General features: G+C 34.6%; 1 protein-coding gene, 1 long non-coding RNA gene and 1 pseudogene across 4 annotated transcripts in view; 1 reads left to right on the forward strand and 2 right to left on the reverse strand.

Moving 5' to 3' along the window:
* The window catches only part of LOC118682721 (uncharacterized), a 32877-nt gene extending 27846 nt beyond the window's left edge, over positions 1-5031 (reverse strand). The window contains exon 1 of the long non-coding RNA XR_004978522.2: positions 4428-5031. This is a non-coding gene — a long non-coding RNA (uncharacterized lncRNA). The remainder of the gene's footprint in view (positions 1-4427) is intronic.
* The window catches only part of Cmtr1 (Cap methyltransferase 1), a 55582-nt gene extending 35940 nt beyond the window's left edge, over positions 1-19642 (forward strand). The window contains exons 2-3 of one of the 3 annotated variants that reach the window (XM_036372079.2): positions 740-882; positions 935-1077. In XM_036372079.2, the coding sequence (XP_036227972.2) occupies positions 740-882; positions 935-946 (155 nt within the window). In that variant the 3' untranslated portion in view covers positions 947-1077. Of the gene's footprint in view, positions 1-739; positions 3435-19351 lie in introns of those variants that run through there. The other 2 variants (XR_004978505.2, XM_036372075.2) reach the window with 2 other exon arrangements.
* LOC106623914 (uncharacterized) lies at positions 15322-17353 on the reverse strand (annotated as a pseudogene).
* Positions 19643-20585: the final 943 nt, after the last annotated feature.

Genomic DNA, 20585 nt, shown 5'->3' on the forward strand with positions numbered 1-20585 from the left:
TTTCAACCCTAGTAGTCATCTAAAATGAAAAAAAAAAGTTTTTAAACCGCAATGATGTCGCAATTGTATGAACTAGCGATAAGTAAAACAAAAAATGTTTGTCAAAATGACGACTGTTGCAAAAAAAAAAAGATTTTTTTTACCATTTTTTTCTTGTATTTTAAAAAATAGTAAAAATTGAAATTTGGGGATGATGATGGTATATAAAAAAGATTCTCTGAAAATTTCAAGTAAATCGGTTCAGGAAAACTCGAGAAATCGTGGGTTTCGTATTGAAGATCTAGTCTGAGAAAAACACGTTTTCGTAAAGTTCTTTGTTCGATTAGACCCAGCCGAACCAGTTTGGAGGCCGGGTCAGTAAAATGTCTGTATCTCCGAAAATAATAATAAATTTTCAAAAATCCTCTCGTAGGCATATTCTTAAATAGCTAAACTTTGAAGAAGACCTTCTTAACAACATGTAATTTTAGTATATATAAATATTGTATATAATACAATGGTTATGATAAATATTGTAACAAACTTTCTAGAATCGCTATCGATAATTCAAATGTAAATGAATAATAAAAAGGCAAATAGAGACCTTGCGGTTTTACTAACAAAGAAATTTTGTCGAGAGGTCGATAAAGCTGCTTATTTTTTAAATTTGTGTGCACAAAATTATTTGAGTCATTTCACAATAATATTAAAAATACGATCCCAATTAAAAGCTATTAATACTTTTTTATATATTTAACAGGGCCCGGTGGTTTCTCAGAATACATACTTTACAGGAAATCTTGGGAAGCAAAAGGATTTGGATTTACCTTACGTGGCCCAAATGATTTCAAATTAGATAAATTTTTTGCCGGTTCACCAGAATCATTCGACACTTACTACGGAGTAAGAAAAGACGGAAATATATATTTCAAAGACAATCAAGACTCTTTTGCAGATTACGTACTAAAGCATTGTGAATCTGGTGTTCATTTCGTTATGGCAGATGGAGGATTTTCAGTTGAGGGCCAAGAAAATATCCAAGAAATTCTTTCTAAGCAACTGTACTTATGTCAATGTTTAATGGCATTGAAAATCCTTCGGGTTAATGGCAGTTTTCTTTGCAAATTATTTGATTTATTCACGCCATTTAGTATAGGACTGATATTTTTAATGTATAAATGTTTTGATCAGATATCTATATTGAAGCCTAATAGTAGTAGACCGGCAAATTCAGAGCGATATTTAGTTTGTAAGTGGAAGAAATCAAATACTGATTATGTTTGTAAATACTTGGACCACGTCAACGACATTTTAAACTTGGGTAAAGAAGATGTTTTAGAAATTGTCAACCAACAACACATTGTGTCTGATCAAATTTTCTTAGATTATATTGTTAAAAGTAATAATGACATTGGACAAAACCAAATTTTAGGTTTGAAAAAAATTGCAGCATATTGCAGAAACACCCAGCTTAAGGAAACTAGGCAGTCGGAAATCAGAAAACGTTGTCTTGAACTGTGGGGACTTCCAGATAAGCTTCGACAAGCCCCAGAGTCGAAAACCCAAGAGAAATTTCTGGAAGAAATTCTAGGTGATTGGAATGATAAGTTATTTTTTAACTCTTTGCCTACAGAATTACATACTACAGAATGCATCCAAAATAACATTAACAGTATATATGACTGGTATTTTGTGCCAGTTGGACGGGCCGAAACTAATATTAATGCTTGTAGTATGTTTCTATGTAAGTCTAAAGGTTGTTTACTACGATATAGTGACAGCAAAAAATGGGATCCCGTGGAATATATATTTGACATATCACCGAAATCAATATTTTATGGCGAAATTGTTTACGAGTATACTGGTGAAGGTAGAACTCAAACCAGAATATGCTCTTTACACATCATAGATGCGATCTTGCTTGGAGGAGTAGATATACGACGCTTAAAACTTTCAGAACGTTCTCGGTTATGCCAAAAATACTCTCTTAGTCTAAATAAGCCATTCAAAGACGGCAATTGTAGTCCTATTCGCAGCAAATGTTTATATGAACTAAAATATTTAAATAATTTTTTTAACGACATGAGGTCACATGTTTTGAAAGACAATTCAAACCGCCTAGGTTTAACTTTGTCATCTGAAAACAAATTTTTTGTTCCTGGGGGTATTATGTTGTTTTGCGAAATTTTTCATAATTTTTTCTCAAGTATGTCCCATTCAACTCATAAACTGTATTATTTCAATAAGCCGACAAAAACATCTTTTTACAAAAATTGTATGCCAAATAATATACTAAATACTTTGTACGCTTCATTTAGAAATAGTTATCAGAGACGATTACTGTGGAAATGGACAAATTTAAAGCAAGTTGAAGAAAAATGTAATAATCGAGAAAAAAATTTGCTCTACCGAGAAGATTTCACTACATTTATATTCAGTAAAAAAAAAAATTGAAAAATAAATTGTATATTAAGCTTAATAGTAACTAAATGAAAATCATATAAAAGTGTTATATTGTGACATCTATACCTAAAATATTTTGCTTATAAGCCCAAGAAAATCTGCCTATGTATACTTTTTAAACTATTTCAATTTAGTGTATTTAACAAGGAGTGCATTTATTTAACGACTTGTAACTAAACCATTTGCAGATTTCTTTACTTTAACCCGCTTGTGTTTTTTATACTCAAAGTATTATTTTGAACAAACTGCCTCTAAAGCCGTTTGCCTTACTAAATGATAAAACGATAAGTATAAAGGTACATGTTAATACAAAATTGCATCGAGAGTACTTAATACCAAAATAATTGTTAAAGGCGTCCGATATGTCGTCAAATTCCGTTACTCAATTCAAAAATACTACATTTGAATTTAACTCTGGGAGCGAAATATTGTAACTATGCAACTCTAGTTGTAGGGTATAATTCATTTAAATTGCTCATTTACTTTCAATATTTTTTGTGCATTAGAAATTTAAGATTTAAATAATGGAAAGTTTATGGAATCTGAGCATTGATAAATAAAATACTTGTCAACAATAAATCAGAAAGCAAGAGCGAGCCTATACAATAAAACCAATTTGAATTTAAGAATAATCAACTTGTTTTTTACACTGCAAACAAAGTATAGAAATTTGTGTCCGACTATATTAGATAAAGATGCACCTCGAAGTCAAAGCTCGCACAACTATGTGTGCTTCTCAAAATGCAACTAGATTGGCAAGCAAAGTTACACAAAACTTTTAATACTAAGAAATAAGATTCGAATTTTATATTGTACAAGGAATCAAACAAAATACACGTAACACCAATATTTTATTTTTGATTGAAATATGTATATTTAACTATTTAAATTGCAACCCTGATTTTGTAAGAATGTGTATGTGTATAGCGACTAATGTTATTGATATGTAATTGAATCTTACTTCCTCATTAAACGTTGATTGAAAGTCACAATTTTTTTATTTGTTTCTCGGACAAACTAAAATTCAGCAAATACATATGTATGTATGTATAATTAAAAGTTTAGCAGTTGTATTTGAGAAGGCAAATTAATTAAGAAATATTAGAAGTCTTTAAAATATTCCTTTTATTCCCAATAAATATTATAATTTTAAATTAGATACCAAAAATAATTAAGTCTTCTATCATAGCGTTCCAAATTACTATGGCTTATTTTCTCGTCTAGATAATATAACTGTTTTACACTACGTTAACTATGCTATCCACTTGGACGTGTCTTTGTGGTGATGTATTGTACTGCTGACTCCCACTATGGTTTTAGCTATACTCAGTTAAATTCCACTTCCATCGATTACTTAATATTGAAACTATTATTTCTATCTTCAACGCACTACTGGATATTTGCTTTGAATCATTAAAAAAATCGCAATCTATATCTAGGTGAATACAGAGAAACCTCTTCGTTCTTAAAGGTATACTGATTTAAATGCCTACCATCTACCTTATATGCATGTTTACACTAATGCAAAGGCCTTAGTTGCAAATCATTGACCTGATTTTTAAGTAAACTTACCCCACTTTTTCTTTGTAGAGAATAGAGAGAATATCCAGAAAATAGTTATCAACCTAAATAAAGTCATTTCTCTGTACATAAATCACATCACCCACGAGAAAGAGATTGTCTTATTGATGTTCTGTTGAGGCCTCTGTACTGCGACGGATCTTTTTCCCGAGGAGTACTTTTCCGGTTTTTCTATTTATACATATGTATGTGGGTGTTTTCCCGTTATGGGAGAGTGATCCATACGAGCACATATTATTAATTTCATAATGACTATGTACGTGCATAATATAAGATTAAGCTGTAACACATTTTTTAATACGGTAATGGTTCAAAACACTCCGAAAATTGTAAAATCATGTTTTGTATATTTGTGTACGTAGATTTGTAAAAATTAAAACAAAGTACTGAAATACAGAACTTACTTCAATAAAAGTTTTGTTGCAACTTCCAAAAATTTGTGTGTCTAAACATAAAAAAATATTATAACAACCAAAAGAAGGAAGCGTAAGGTCGGTTGTTCGCCACAAAACGCCATTAAACGAAAATCTATAAATTGCTAAGCACTAGATTATGATATAGAACTGTAATTTGTTATCGCACTAACAAGGGTTTTTGCACTAACAAGGGGCAACTGCGGGTAAAACAGTCTGCCCTCTAAAATATTTAATGTACATATTTCCCAAACCATTCAAGCTAAAAAAAACTAAATTCGTCAAGACAAATTCTTTAAGCACTCCTACCGACACTGTAAAATGGGTGATTATAGCCTCGCCCACTCCCCATGTAACGGCACTGTTAAAAGCTACTTAAAGCGAGCTAAATCAGTAAATAATTACGCCAGAGACATTGAATTTTATCCCCGTAATGGTATGAGCGGACTAGGTAGGGGCCTGGTCGAATGTGGACGATGGGCGGGGCACCGCCTACTTTTCGGTGAAATCAGGTATCTTGGGACATGCTCGACCGATTTCAACCATATTCGGTATGCAACATTCTTCTCACATGTTACAGTGCGAAAATGGGCGAAATCGGACTACAACCACGCCTACTTCCCATATAGCACAACCTAAAATTCCATCTGATTCTTGGAAGATATATAATTGAAATTCAGGTAGGATCGTTTCCTAATAATAGTATGGGTGCGTTCGAGCTACGTAATAATTGCAGCAGTACAGCAACTGTATTGCATATTTGCTGATACTCTGCTGATGTGCAGACAAAAATTTACTGTTGCCGATTATTTGCATAAATTGCGCGCAAAAAGTGACAAGAGAACGTGATGCTGTTGCAAGTGTTGCCAGAAATTCACGCAGAACGTGACACTCTGACAAATTTGCAACACTGCTGTCGTGAATGCCATTTCGAACGCATACTATTTCTGTATGTCAAAAATGGGTTGAATCGGGTCAATACTTCCTTTAGCCCCCATATACCTTATATAAAGCTTTTCAAACTTCCCTTTGTTTTTATACAACATATATCAGCCAATATGTGAGTTATCTCAATGAAAATAAGAAAGCGTGTGTTTTTAATATCTGTGTATCTTTGTGCCTAAAATGGATAACTAATATCAAAATTGTAAACGTCCGGATTATTTTACTTTATATGATTGGTGATGGTATGTGAGGTACTTTAATGACACCCTGGAAGCATTTTATTACTCTGCATTAGTACTTATAATTATTTTCGTTATTCTAACAATTTTTATATCGCATATGTTGATGATTAAGTATTATTTATATATAAAATTACTTCAAAATATGTTCTCGAGTATAACTGAGCAATGTCAAAATTAATGCAATCGGACCGTAACTTTGTCTATCCACAATATACTCCATAAAATTATTCCCGTCTTTCCGCTTGTATTTAAACCGTTCAGGTTGGTCAAAAAGTGTCACATTTTTATTGAAATTAAATGGATAAGATTTCTTAAAAATTATGTGGTTTAGCGCTAAGATAGAATGGAATTGGTCTACACTTAGTCTAAACGTCATATCCGTAATATAATGAATTCCAATCCGCAACATCAACTCAATAAATAAAATTTAGCCTCCTCGGTCGAATTACATTCACATACATACATATATCTTATTTAAAAATGTTTTTAATATAAATTTAGGTGAGGCAAACTAAAATATAGCAATAAAACTAATTCAAAGTTTATGGAATACCATATTAATCAAGAAGATATCAAATTTTATTGTAATTTATCTACGATTTAATCGATTAATTGATTTTTAATTTTCACACTGTCGATAGGGGTGCTAAAAAGATTTGTCCTAAATGAATTTGCTTATAAAAACCTTAGCGGTGTAGAAGACATGTACATTTAATCTGTCGAAGGGCGGGGTCACGTCCACTTTTTCTAAAAACTTTAAACTGTCAATTCGTTATAGCAAATAACAGCTTTATATCTTATTGGAGGGCTTAGTTATGGCAATTTAATGGTTTTCGATTAATGGCGTGACAATGGTCCGATTACGCCCATCTACAATACCAACTTTCTTATGGCTAAGAAAGATGTGTACCAAGTTTTATCAAGATATCTCAATCTTTGCTCAAGTTACAGCTTGCACAGACGGACGGACGAACGGACAGACAGTTACCGGGATTTCAACTCGTCTCTTCATCTTGCTCATTTATATGTACATATTACATTAAGATCAGAAAGTTTCCGGAAATTGTTGGCCCACAATTACGGCCGTTTACGACAGATGTTTACGCTTTTCTGATCTTTTGTCGCGTTGGAACGAATTCATGACCGTGAATATCAAAAAAACAAAAACAATTTCCGGAAACTTTCTGGTAATTATTACAACATGTTGCTATAGAGTATAATGAACGATTTTAAGACCAAAAACTAGTTCAATACCATCGATCAACCACCGTATTCACCGGATTCGACGCCATGCTACTTTTTTTGTTTCCAAAACTCAAGTTGCCATTTCGTTTAACCCGTTTCGACTCGATTGAGGCCGTAAAAGAAAATTCGCAGAGGGAACTAAAGGCGATCCCGGATTCGGACATACAAGGAATGTTTCGATGATTGAGGAAGAGGTGGCATATGTGTATCGCTTCAGAAGGAGCATATTTTGAAGGCGACAAAATAAGTATTGATGAAAATTAAAAATTTTTCGTTTTATTTACAATTTTAGGAAACTTTCTGGTCTTAATGTATATACTATAACCCTATATATATTTCGATTAGTTTTAGGTGATACAAACAATTGTTGGTGAACAAATAATAAATGGAAAAACCAATTTAATATCTAAAAAGTATATCCAAAAACATTTGGAAGAAGTTAATTACCTAGAATGCAGTGTCAAAAATAAACGTTTTTTGGAGATCTCAAATATTTTTTCAGATAAGAGCTCAACTTCTCTCTCTCTCTAATGTCCTGCTTTTGCTAGATCAAGGCAAAAAACACCTTGGATCTCATAATTTTGGACATCTAGGTGAAATGGCAGATTTTTGATAGGTTTAGAGCGTTTTTGTCGATAGCTGATATACACCTATTTGTTTTGTTTTCGTATGGCTCACTAAGGACTGCACTTAACAATCTATTTTTAATCCCCCGTTTGAGAGATCAGCCATTTAACCGTACCGAATAGCCATGTATCAGATAATTCTTGGAACAAAACACCTAAAACTAAAAAAATAGTAATATTCGTATTCGTCCCACTGTAAGTTTGACCACTTGTTGATACGTGGTTTCCGTAGTATCACACATAGTACGAAAAGCATATATGTGTCTTTAGCAATAAATTAATTTTGAATTTGTAAGAAATAGACGCACGTATAGACACACACAATTTTTATACTCTCGCAACCTGTTGCTACAGAGTATAATAGTTTTGTTCACCTAACGGTTGTTTGTATCACCTAAAACTAATCGAGTTAGATATAGGGTTATATATATATATATGATCAGGATGAAGAGACGAGTTGAAATCCGGGTGACTGTCTGTCCGTCCGTGCAAGCTGTAACTTGAGTAAAAATTGAGATCTCTTTATGAAACTTGGTAGACATGTTTCTTGGTACCGTGAGACGGTTGGTATTGCAGATGGGCGTAATCGGACCACTGCCACGCCCACAAAACGCCATTAATCAAAAACAAATAAATTGCCATAACTAAGCTCCGCAACAAGATACAAGACTGTTATTTGGTACACAGGATCACATTAGGGAGTGGCATCTGCAGTTAAATTTTTTTTTTTAAAGTGGGCGTGGTCCCGCTTCTAATAGGTTTAATGTGCATATCTCCTAAACCGCTAATGCTATAATAACAAAATTCACTGGAAGCAAATGCTTTTAGCACTTCTATTGACGGTGTGAAAATAGTTAAAATCGGGTGGCAACTCCAAAATTAGACAGTGGGCGTGGCACAGCCCACTTTTAGGTGAAAACCCATATCTTGAGATCTGCTGAACCAATTTCAACAAAATTCGGTACATAACGTTATTTTCATACTTCCATGTTATAGTGCGAAAATGGGATCGGACTAGAACCACGCCTATTTCCCATATAACACCATTTTCAATTCCATCTGATTCTTTCACTTTCCACTATGCATATCAAGCAACAATGATTATATCGGGGTAAAACTTTGCGTGAATAATACGTTGAAAGTATGCCACCTTGTGACCAAAAATTGTTTAAATCGAACCAAAACTGTTCAAGCCCCTAAGTACTAAATATGTGGACCACAGTGCCTATAGTTGACCTTCTGCCGAAAATATCAGCCAATCCACAAAGAAATCTCAAACGAGTATACCATTGGAAAATCATACTTTCCAACTACTTAGGCCCAAAATAACGGACGTAATAGAGTTTCAAGTTCAAGTGAGATCTAGAATAATTTTTATATTCATATGTACATCCAAGGTTTAGGATATCAGCATTTCTACCCGGAGTTATATTTAATCAATTCTTTAGAAACAACATAAAATTCAAGTATGTACTTATTTTCTTTGTAAATGCCTTTGCTAGGTTTCGATTCTATAAAACAAAATAAAATAGTAATATAGAATAAGCGCTTACCTCTGAATTTATAAAAAGTTTTTCCAAATAATGCCGGCCATTGTTGATGAAAAACTTTATACTGAACAAGTAAGGAAGGGCTAAGTTCGGATGTAACCGAACAGAGGTTTTGCCGGTTCAGAGGTTTGTCGTTTATTCTGTTAAAACGCAATAGTCTTTCATTCGTTTAAGGGGAAAGTCTTTGATGCAGTTTTAAAGCAAATGCACAAAGTAATTTTTGGTAATGCAACATATTGTAGTTGGTATTAAAATATTAATACTTTTCGTTCTATAAGGTGTTTTCCAAAGTAAACAGGACTTTTAAAAAAAAGACAGAACAAATGGTTTTATCGACAAAATCTATTTATTTTATTCAAAATAGTCTCCTTATGCTTTAATACAGCTTTTTGCACGGTCCAGAAGCATGTCGAACGAGTGTTTTAGCTCGTTGCCGGTATGGCCGCCCGTATGGCGGTGCAAGCCTTTTGAATGGCCTCCACGTCTGCATAACACTTTCTTTTCATCGGCAAATGCATTTTTCCGAAAAGGTAGAAGTCGCACGGTGCCGTATCAGGTGAATACGGGGAGTGGTTGATTGTTAAAATGTGATTTTTGGTCAAATAATCGGCCACAAGCATCGATCGATGAGGCGCACCAAACGCTTCAAAACTCCAAGGTGGAATACCGCATTAACGTTTTGGCCGGGTGGAACAAATTCTTTGTGGACAATACCCTTGGAATCATAAAAAGAAATCAGCATTGTCTTCACTTTTGACTTTTTCAGGCGCGATATTTTGGGTTTCGGCTCATTTCTCATTTATGTCCTCACGACCACTTTAAAAACGTTGAAACCACTTGTGCACTTTGCTATGGGATAGGCAATAATCGCCATAAACTTGTTTCATCAATTGAAACGTTTTGGTAAAAGTTTTACCAATTTTAAAACAAATTTTATTGTTGGCTCTTTATTCGAAGCTCATTTTCGCACCGATGACAAAAACATACTGACACTTAAAACGCAATAACTTTACTTCCACTAAATGAAATGTCATGAAATTTTTACTGGAAGTCGATAAAGAATAGCAGATTCTAACGCACTAGTCGATAGTTATAGAGGCGCTACTAGAGTCTACTTTTTTACTGTTTACTTTGGAACGCACCTTGTATGCAGGTTAGTATGTTCGCGGAAATTGGTTCGCTCTCATGTTTTATATCTCTCCATTAAAGTGTTAAATAAGTATTAATTAGATAGCGGAAATTTTTTGATCCACCTACTATAAATCAAAAGACGAGACGTTTTAATATTTGGTAAAGATAAAATACGTTCAAAGATTGTTGGGTGCGTGTGGAAGCTACTCATCTTGGAAGTACCAATTGCGTAATGACATTGATTTGTTATTTTAATTTTTACATGACTCAGCATTGGAAATTACATATAATTTTAAATTTTCACCCTTATACGATCAACCACTAATTTTTAATCGTAATTTTTATACTATTCCGTTCCATCCACAGATCCACAAGATGGTAATTGAATATTATAATTGTAGTAAACTATAATTTAGATGTATTGTTCTATCAGCCCTGCAAGACGGGTATCTGTAAGCAAACGTTAAACTATTTGTTACTTTTAATCGGAGAGTGGGAAAAAAGTAACACATCGCCATTTGTTGTTGATGTTCAATGATTTCCTCGCTCTATACTTATTTTTGTTAGTGAATAGGTTACCTATGTGTTATCCATACCAAGAGTATTTGTTACCCAAATTTTTGTTAGTGCTTTTGTTTTGTTTAGTAGTTTGTTAACTTTAAGATATAAGGTTGTCAAATATCTCCCTTCCGCTTTTTTGCTTTTCATTCAATGCTTTATAAAAAGTGTTACAGTGATCGGATTTAGTTAAAATATGCGCCGTTTTGTTCGATGATCTGTTTCCATCTAGACGGCAACTTCATAATACCTTCCTCGTAGAAGCCCCCCTCCTTATTTGCGAAGAATTCGGACAGCCACTTTTCACAAGCCTCTTTTGAGTTCAACTTCACACCACCAAGGGCATTCGCCATGGAGAGGAACAGGTGGTAATCACTTGGCGCTACGTCCGGGCTATATGGTGGATGCGATAAAACCTCCCATCCGAGCTCCCGTAGCTTCTGACGAGTCATCAACGAAGTATGTGGTCTGGCGTTGTCCTGGTGGAACACTACACCCTTCCTGTTGGCCATTCTGGACGCTTCTGGTCGATCGCCTGCTTCAAGCGGTCCAGTTGTTCGCAGTAGATGATAGAATTAAGCGTCTGACCATATGGGAGCAGCTCATAGTGGATGATTCCCTTCCAATCCCACCAAACACACAGCAAAACCTTCCTGGCCTTCAATCCCGGCTTGGCCACTGTTTGGGACGATTCACCGGCCTTCGACCACGACCGTTTTCGCTTGATATTGTTGTATGTGATCTATTTTTCGTCGCCAGTCACCATCCGTTTCAAGAATGGGACGAGTTCGTTCCGTTTCAGCAGCATATCGCAGGCGTTGATTCGGTCCAGAAGGTTTTTTTGCGTCAAATTATGCGGCACCCAAACATCAAACTTTTTTTGTATCCAGCCTTCTCCAGATGGTTCAAAATGGTTTGGTGACTAACTCCCATCTCCTGGGCGATGTCACGAGATGCCATATGCCGGTCTAACTCGATGTATTCCATGATTTGATCGGTATTTGTCGTCACAGGTCTTCCGCCGGCTGGCTTATCCATGGTGTCGTTTTCACCGGCTCTGAATCGTCGAAGACATTCCTCCGCGGTTCGAAGTGATAGAGTACCATCCCCCAAAACACCATTACTCTCACGGAACGTTTCTCTAGCGGATTTGCCTCTAACGAAGGAAAAATTTAAAATAGCGCGAATTTCGGCGTTAGTGAACTCCATGTTTACACGTCTATAACTGTTGAACGCAATATCCAAACTAATCATGCATAGCGTTATATGTATATATTTAATTTACATATCTATATATTATATATAGTTAAATATAAATATTAACACTACAAAAAGTTTAGATATTAAAATTTACAATTTCTACTTAAACAAGTAAAGTACATCTAACCATATAATCTTATAAGCAATTTCTTATTCTACAATTATAAATCTATGTGCATGAAAAATATGGCTTGGTTCCTTCATCACATTATTTCTGCGCAGGTTTTTTTTGCCAAAAACTCGACCGAAAATGATTTGAGCGCCTGTTTAATATACACATGGCAGGAAAAGTCTGCGTTCACCCACTGTATTTAAGCATTCACCAAAAAAATATATGCAATTTAAAAGTTTCATTAATTTCTTTTCACTTATTTTGAAGCCAATTGTTCAATGAGTGTATGGGTAAAATTTTTTAGAATTTTAGCTGCGTCGTTCTGAGTTAACGGGATTTTAGTACCGCTAATTAAGTAAATTGAGCAGAAAAAGTGTGCGTTCACTTTGAATATCGATGGTAAGTTGTATGAAAAGTGCAAATTTTTTGATCAATTTTATTTTAAATAATAAACGATAGTTACCGCGGTTAATAACACGTCTAAAACATATATAATCACAGGAGTTATTCTTCAGTGAGAAATAAACAATTACAAGAAAACCAAATGTCATGAGTCCAAGCCACGTTCTGGACGTCCGAGAAAACTAACTGAAAGAGAAGAGCGCAATATAGCCTCTCTTGTGAAGTGTAATCCACGACTGACAGCAAGCCAAATTTCAAAATACGTAAAATTTAAATACCAAAAGAAGTTGTGTCCAGATACAGCACGAAAAATTCTGAAAAGAGCCGGATTTCACGGCAGAGTGGCACGAAGAAAGCCTTACACATCGAGAGTAAATCGACTTAAGAGGATGTCCTTTGCAAAAGAGCACTTTAACAAGCCTCCAGAGTTTTGGAAAAGCGTAATTTTTTCAGATGAGGGTAAGTTCTGCATCTTTGGAATAAAAGGTCGTAGGATTGTTTGGAGGAAAAGTGGAACAGCACTGGATAAGCCAAATCTCGTACCTACGGTAAAGCATGGTGGTGGAGGTGCTATGATGTGGGGGTGTATGGCAAGTTCGGGCGTTGGAAATTTTCAGTTTATTGAGTCGATAATGAATAAATATAGTTATCTTGATATTTTAAAAATAAATTTAAAAAAAAGTGCAGTCAAGTTGAGACTAGGTGAGCGATTTATTTTCCAACAAGACAACGACCCGAAGCACACAGCAGAAATTGTGAATCTGTGGTTGCTATATAATATTCCAAAACAACTTCGTACAACTTTTATTGTACACTTATGAGACCTACTAGAGAGAAAAATTAGGCAGCGTGTTATCACCTGTAAAGAAATGCTTAAGGACGCGCTTAAAGAAAAATGGGAAGCTATAAGTCCAGAAACAACCGCCAAATTAGTTGGTTCAATGAAAAATCGCCTACTAGAAGTCATTAAAAGACGTGGATATTCAACTAGTTACTGATTTATTATACACTGTTTAACCTTTAGCCTTTTATTCCTTTATTCTTGAAGTGAACGCAGACTTTTTCTGCTTGGCTTGAATGACCTTTTTATTTTTACGTGAAATTATTCTAAATTCAATTACGTTATTGATACGTAATTTTGTAAAATAGTTGCTTTTTATTCAACTAAATAAAATACTGTAAACATTTTTTTAATGATATTTTTTTCCGATTTTTCATAGTACAAAGGAAATTTGCGTAAGTGAAGGCAGACTTTTTCTGTGTACATTATTCTTTAAAATGCGACTTTACAAGCCATTACAGCATAGGAAGTAACATCGGTGTGACGATTCATATATGTCGATTGGGCATTGTTCATCTTGTACTCGGGGTTAAACGTTCGAATTCTTTGCGTTTTTTGCATTCACCCTATGTAACTAAACAGAGACTAACTTTCCTGTCGTATTACCAGTTGCTGCAATGCCAGATAATACAACGTTCAACCTGGTGCGTCAAAAAAAAAAAAAAATAACCCCACTTGCCCTGCCCAAAATGTCAGGATAATGCGATCGTAAATTGTTTTGTTTTGTTTATTATTTTGTAGCGGAATATTGCAAGTGACAGTCGCTGCCGATTCAACAGGGTCATACTCTAGTTCACGATGTATATCTGTGTTGTTTAAATCTGATGCACTTGGATTTGGTGAACTCATAGCGAAATGACTGATTGGTAATTTTGCAATGACAACAAAATGATCGTCAATAGCAATCAATGCTTCATTGTACATTGTGTCACCGAATGATATCTTTAGATCATTGCAGCGTATACGATGCCGATACAGTATATCATCGGTTATCAAATCTTTGTAATTATCCCACAACATTTGTGATCGGCTTGGGAAATATGTCGTCAGTACTATAGCAAATAGTGGACGAATTTGTGTCTGTGCAATTTAATGCTGCATCAATAATCATGCTGTCCAATGATTGTCATCTTCTAGCAAGGCTAGTGTAAGGCATGCATCTTTATAAGTTGAATACTGTTGTCCACTTACTTTACGTATATCTTGAAATTACAATTTTGTGGTGACATTAAGCAACAACAGTACAACAACGATATATTAGATATCCGTCAACATGTGTGATCGCATCGTTGTTGAACAAAAATGAATCATGTTTGTAGTAACAATATGAAACGATAATTGATCAGTAAACGGTTCTGGAATTTCTGCAGAAGTTGAATATAAGGTAATCCTCATTTTTGCCACTAAACGTGCTGTAATGTCATGACAATTGCATATTGTCCTGGTAATAGCAATGACGTAATTTCAGGCAATTTTAGATAACAAGTAAAAGTAATAAAAAAACTTTATTTACTCTTTAATAATAAATTAATTATGGTCTCAATAATGAATGAACCTGTTACGGGATCTCGTTGTTTATAATGCCGATATATGGCCTCAATTAAGTATATATAACATCTAAAAAGTTATATAATATACTTACTTGCAATCATTAAGCTGTCATTACCTCACATAACTAGGCCAAATGCCGATAGTTCACGTACAAGTTGTAGAACTGCTGCGCAGCATTCATTTCCTTTTCAACCAATTTACACACAACCTCTAAGCATGGAATATTTCAATTCAAATTCCAGTGTTGGCCGTTACCTTCCGCAAGGTGGTGTACTCCAATCGAAACAGCACATTTTAGCCTTATCGACGCCGCACACCCAATGTTGCGTTATTTGACGACACACCAGCAAAATGGAAAATGTCATCTAAAAACACTAAAAAAAGTTTTTTTTTTAAATTGAAATATTAGAGCCGTGCCAATATCCGGACAAATTTTATAACTACGCAAGAATGTCAATATCGATATTCGACTATATCCTTAATAAAATTGCACCAGGTCTTCAAATAATAACTTTAGGGTAAAAAAATCATTTATTTGGCAAACAATAAAAAATTAAAAGTACTTTTTTATTATATTATTCAATTTTCGAAAAAAGGAACAACTTCAGGTGACAATTAAAAAAAAAAAATGTTGGTGGGTTTGCATACATAATTAAGGATTGTTTGAGTAGCATCTACCACATTCACAGCGACTTGTGCTGGAAGCGAACTGATTGGTGAAGTTACTGCTACGTATCTCGAGGGTCGACTGATAACTGGTGTGGCAAATAGTGTTCTTATATTACTCCAGTTGGTGCTTTCGGATTGAAAGTTTCTCTCTAGTCTTTAATTTACGATTTTGATCAACATTTTTAGAATAAGAAAACGCATAGTTGTAAATGGTATTTTGGATATAAATTCTGCATCCTAATTTTTGTTCCAAGTCCAACCGCTTTATGAAAGGTAAAAACCTCATTGTCATCTCGCTCATTTGCAATTTGCACATTTTTTTCAAATAATTCTAGTTTTCGGTTTTCAATAGTCCAAATTTCATTAGCGCTGCTGGAGTTTCTTTTGACAATTTTTGCCTCTACTGGTTTATTAGTGGCCACTTCAAAATCTGTAAACTCATTCTCAATGAGAGAAAATGGTGTTTCTTCCAAAGAGTATTGAGTGGAATTGTCCAAATCTACTATTGCTGTTTTACAAGATGTGGAACTTAAATTTCCACTCAATTTACGTGGTTTCATCTGGTTTTTCAAAAAAAGTAATGATTTGAAGTGTGACCAAGTTGTATACCTTTCGTTCTGAGCTTCTGATATGCCTGGATCTCCAAATTTGGCTACTGGTATATTTTTATATTCACTGTGAAACTAATCTCTAATATTTTTCCAATTCTTTTTCGTTTGCTTTTTTGAAAAAAGGAGAATATTCTGCGTTAATATTTAAGCGAAATTTTTCAGATACCTCTGCACAGGTGAGTTTTTTTTCTTCATTGGAGTGTTCATTCGAAGATCAACAGTAGGAATGATAATTGATGAAACTTGTAAAGCACTTTGGAAAGAACTGCAGCCATTACATATTCCTTAACCCACAAAAACACATTTTGAGCACATAGTTCACGAATATTGGCAAAATGCGCTGGTGCGATTGACGGGATGAACATCCGGATCAAGTGTCCACCACACTACCGATCGACGAATTTTATTTACAAGAATTTTTTTTCGTTAGTGTTACAAGCAATAGTAGACACCCGTTGTATGTTTATTTCTATCGAAGTTGGTGGCTACGGAAAGTAAAGCGATGGCGATACATTTAGGTCATCGCAATGATATCAACTTAAAGAAGCCCGAGAGTTATTTCCACCTGATAGGAATTTCCCCGATACCGTAATTTTAATGCCACACGTGTTTGTTGGCGATGAGGCTTATAAACTACTTGACAGTCTTTTGAGAGCATATGTTCGGCGAGATTGCAGTGCAGAAAATGAATATTTCTACAGGCTTTACTGGGCGCGCCGATGCATTGAATGTGCGTTTGGTATAAAAAACGCGAAATGGCGACTACTTTAGAAACCAATTGAAACCGACTCCTCGCTTGCAGAGATATCCATTAAGGTCATATGTATACTACACAGAAATATAATAGACAATGATGGTGCTGATAAGCAAATGCAGGAGGCGGTCGATTTCAACAAAATATATATCTTATCCAGAGCGTCAAGAACTATTGATCCCATTAATTTAACAAGTGGTCATTTTGTAAGAGGCACTTTTCGTGACTTTGTATGCTGAAATAAATTACACTAAATAAGAAATTATCCTACATAATACTTACTTGGTTGTTTCATTACGGCTCCTAAGTGTTCCCACTCTTTTTCGACTTGGTAACGATTGTGGTAAGCCTTATTTTTTTGGTCCCACAATATTGGACGCAAAAAACTTCATTAATCAGTGTTTTTACATCAATGTCCATCGTTCACTTTTACTAACTATTTCCCTAAAAATGCAAAACATGTGCTTGCGCTTCAAAATATTCCACTGATATTCAAATTTAAATAAACATGCGGGAAATCAAACTTGCAATACAAAATATCAAAGTAGAAAAATTCCTTTATAATCCCACCAAAATGATAACAAAACTTTCTTTTGATGAATACCAGCTTTTGATGTTGTTTGAGCTGGTTCACCTGGCCTGCTCCACGACCTTTTCCGCTCGATATTATTGTAAACAACCCATTTTTCATCGCCAGTTATCATTCGTTTTAAAAATGCGTTTCTTTCAGTTCGTGAGGAACCCATGTATCGAGTTTTTGAACATAGCCAAGTTGTTTTAAGTGATTTTCAATGCATGTATGTGATACCTGAAGCTTCTCTGCAATCTCACGTGTTGTACTGTGACGATCCGAATCGATTATTGCTTTGATTAGGTCGTCATCAACTTCAACTGGACGACCAGATCGTTTTTCATCTTTGAGTGAAAAATTACCAAAACGAAATTTGGCAAACCAATTTTGACACTGCTGTTCTTTTATGGCTTCGTCGCCATAAACAGCACATAACTTTTTGTAAGCTTGCGATGCGTTTTTCCCTTTGCGAAAATAAAAAAGCAAAATATGACGAAAATGTTTCTTTTGATCTTCCATTTTTCAACGAACGCCAAACGAAAACTACGCAACCGATCAAAAAACTTTTTTTTTACTGATTGACAGCTGAATTGCCAACTATCAAATACCAAAATGTGTTTTACATTTGGACTACGCCAGCAAACCTAAAAATTCAACTGAAGCCATCTATGAGTGAAATCCGCAATTACTTAGTTGCCAACCCAATAGTAAACAACAAAATGCAAACCAGTAAATAAAAAAATTAACTGCAAAACCTGCTTTGTTGCTTTAGCCTCATGTGTATGTATTGATTACTTTAATTTGATTGGGTTTCAATAAACAATGAATGCGATACGATGAGCACGATCAGTTCCAGCTTCTTCCTTGAACTTTCAAACTTCCTTCAAGTTCGTGATGATAAACGAGTTATTGTGTCCAAGTTGCACGATTGCGGTTCAGTTTTCAGCTACACTCGGCAACTACGTTGTTATTCATCCGTAATAATTAAGTTCTTGTGAAAATGTGTGATCTTTCTGCATGATTAATGATAAAATGTAGGTTGTTAATGGATTGAAGAACTTTTACGGACGTAAGATCTCCTATGGAAGTGTTAGTGGGCTCTTCCAGCCAAAGTTATGTCAAATCTGCGTGATCCAAGATATTTCCGGTAATATTTGGGTTAGTCTTCGCAAGAGTCATGTTAGCCTTCGCAGAGTTATGACAAGCATTAAATTTTGCAACTCTATCATTAACAATCTTTTTTTTTTAGCAATGTGTCTTATAAATGGCTGGTGTCGACTTGTAAATTTTTAGCTGCTCCCATTTGGTATGAGTAGAATCTGTCATAAATAGGCTCCTCATCTATTGTTCTGATGGTAGCGAGCACAAAAGTATTATATGGCAAGACCACCTTTGGGTCTGCAAAAGCTCTTTTCCTGTCTTTGACTATTTTTATACTCTTGCGTAAGCAAAATTGAGATATCTTGATGAAACTTGGTACACATATTTCTTGGCACCATAAAAAGGTTGGTATTACAGATGGGCGTAATCGGACCATTGACACGCCCACAAAACGCCATTAGCTCAGTTGCTTCTATGAGTAGATATTTGCACAAAATACATGGTTGTGAGTGTGAGTGGCCATCGCCACCGATTTTAAAGCATGTATACTTTGAGTAAGAAAATTAGGCACTCATACAGTTCTCTGGTAACCATTATAAATAACATACCATGTTAAGTAACATGTTAAATATTGAAACCCTTAACTTTTTATAAAAATAAGGTTCAAACTTGCATACATTTATTTTTAACATATAATATAGATACTTTAACAAATACAATATATAATTGTTTATTATTTATTTTAGATAACTGGAAATTTCGGAGGAAAAGTCTCAAGCTAGATTTCAAGTTTATCATTTAAGTTCTTAAATTATCAAATTTTTAAATTCTCAATTAGTATGAAGTGCTGAATTCATTATATAAAATCCTATTGTTTAATATTTTAATTAATTAATTGATGCTTAACCAATTTCGTAACTATTTTAATTTATAAAAAGTGTTACAATTGTTATTTACTATCTATGTACGATAAATAAGTTTTTCATTAATAAAATAATGATGATATACATATGTATATACTATATATATAAAAGTTATCCACAAAAATGTTTGTAAGAAGCAATATTTAGTTTGCAATGTAATATATTGTATAAAATTCTCGTGTCACAGTGTTTGTTGCCAAACTCCTCCGAAACGGTGGAACTGATTTTGATGAAATTTTGTGTGCTTATCGGGTAGGTCTGAGAGTCGGCTAACATCTATTTTTTATACCTCTAAAGGTTTAAGGTGGTCCACTCCATATATTATTATTTTTGTTTTCTTTTGGGGGAAAATGTTCAATAATTCAGCATTGAAAATTACACGCAATGCTTAATTTTCACCTTTATACTATCAACCCCTGACTTTTAATCGCAATTTTTAAATTATCCCGTTCCACGCACAGGTCCACAAGATGACAATCGAATATTATAACGGGTGATCCACGTATAACTACTTTTTAGCATTTTTTTGACAAATGACGTGAGGGTCGTATCAATCTCTAATGTTATTTTTGTTTAGTATTGTTTGGTATTTTATCATAGAAAGACTTGAGTCTGAACCAAGTTTACAAATCGTTCAACCTTATTACGAAAATTCACGTTATGTAAAGAATGTGTTTCGCGCGCTTTGCTCAACTTATGCTCAATATAATCGGCCTACTGAGCGTAATATTCGTAACACCATCGCCCATCTTGAGACCCAGCTTTTATTATTGGATAATATTAGACCAAATAGAGAGTGTACACGAAGGCCGTGGAGAGTTGATTCGGTGCCGTTCGCAGCAACTCGGACTGAAGCATGGAACGACATGGCGTCAAGATCTTAAATCGAAAGCGTACAAAATACAGCTTGAGCAAGAATTGAATCCGCTCGACCTTCCCAACCATCATCTCTTCGCCATATGGGCTTTTGAAAATTTCCAAGAAGATCCGACGTTTTCGAACCAAATTTTGTTCAGCGATGAGGCTCATTTCTGACTTAATGGGTATGTAAACAAGC

The sequence above is a fragment of the Bactrocera oleae genome, chromosome 5 (assembly GCF_042242935.1).
Source record: "Bactrocera oleae isolate idBacOlea1 chromosome 5, idBacOlea1, whole genome shotgun sequence".
NCBI lineage: Eukaryota > Metazoa > Arthropoda > Insecta > Diptera > Tephritidae > Bactrocera > Bactrocera oleae.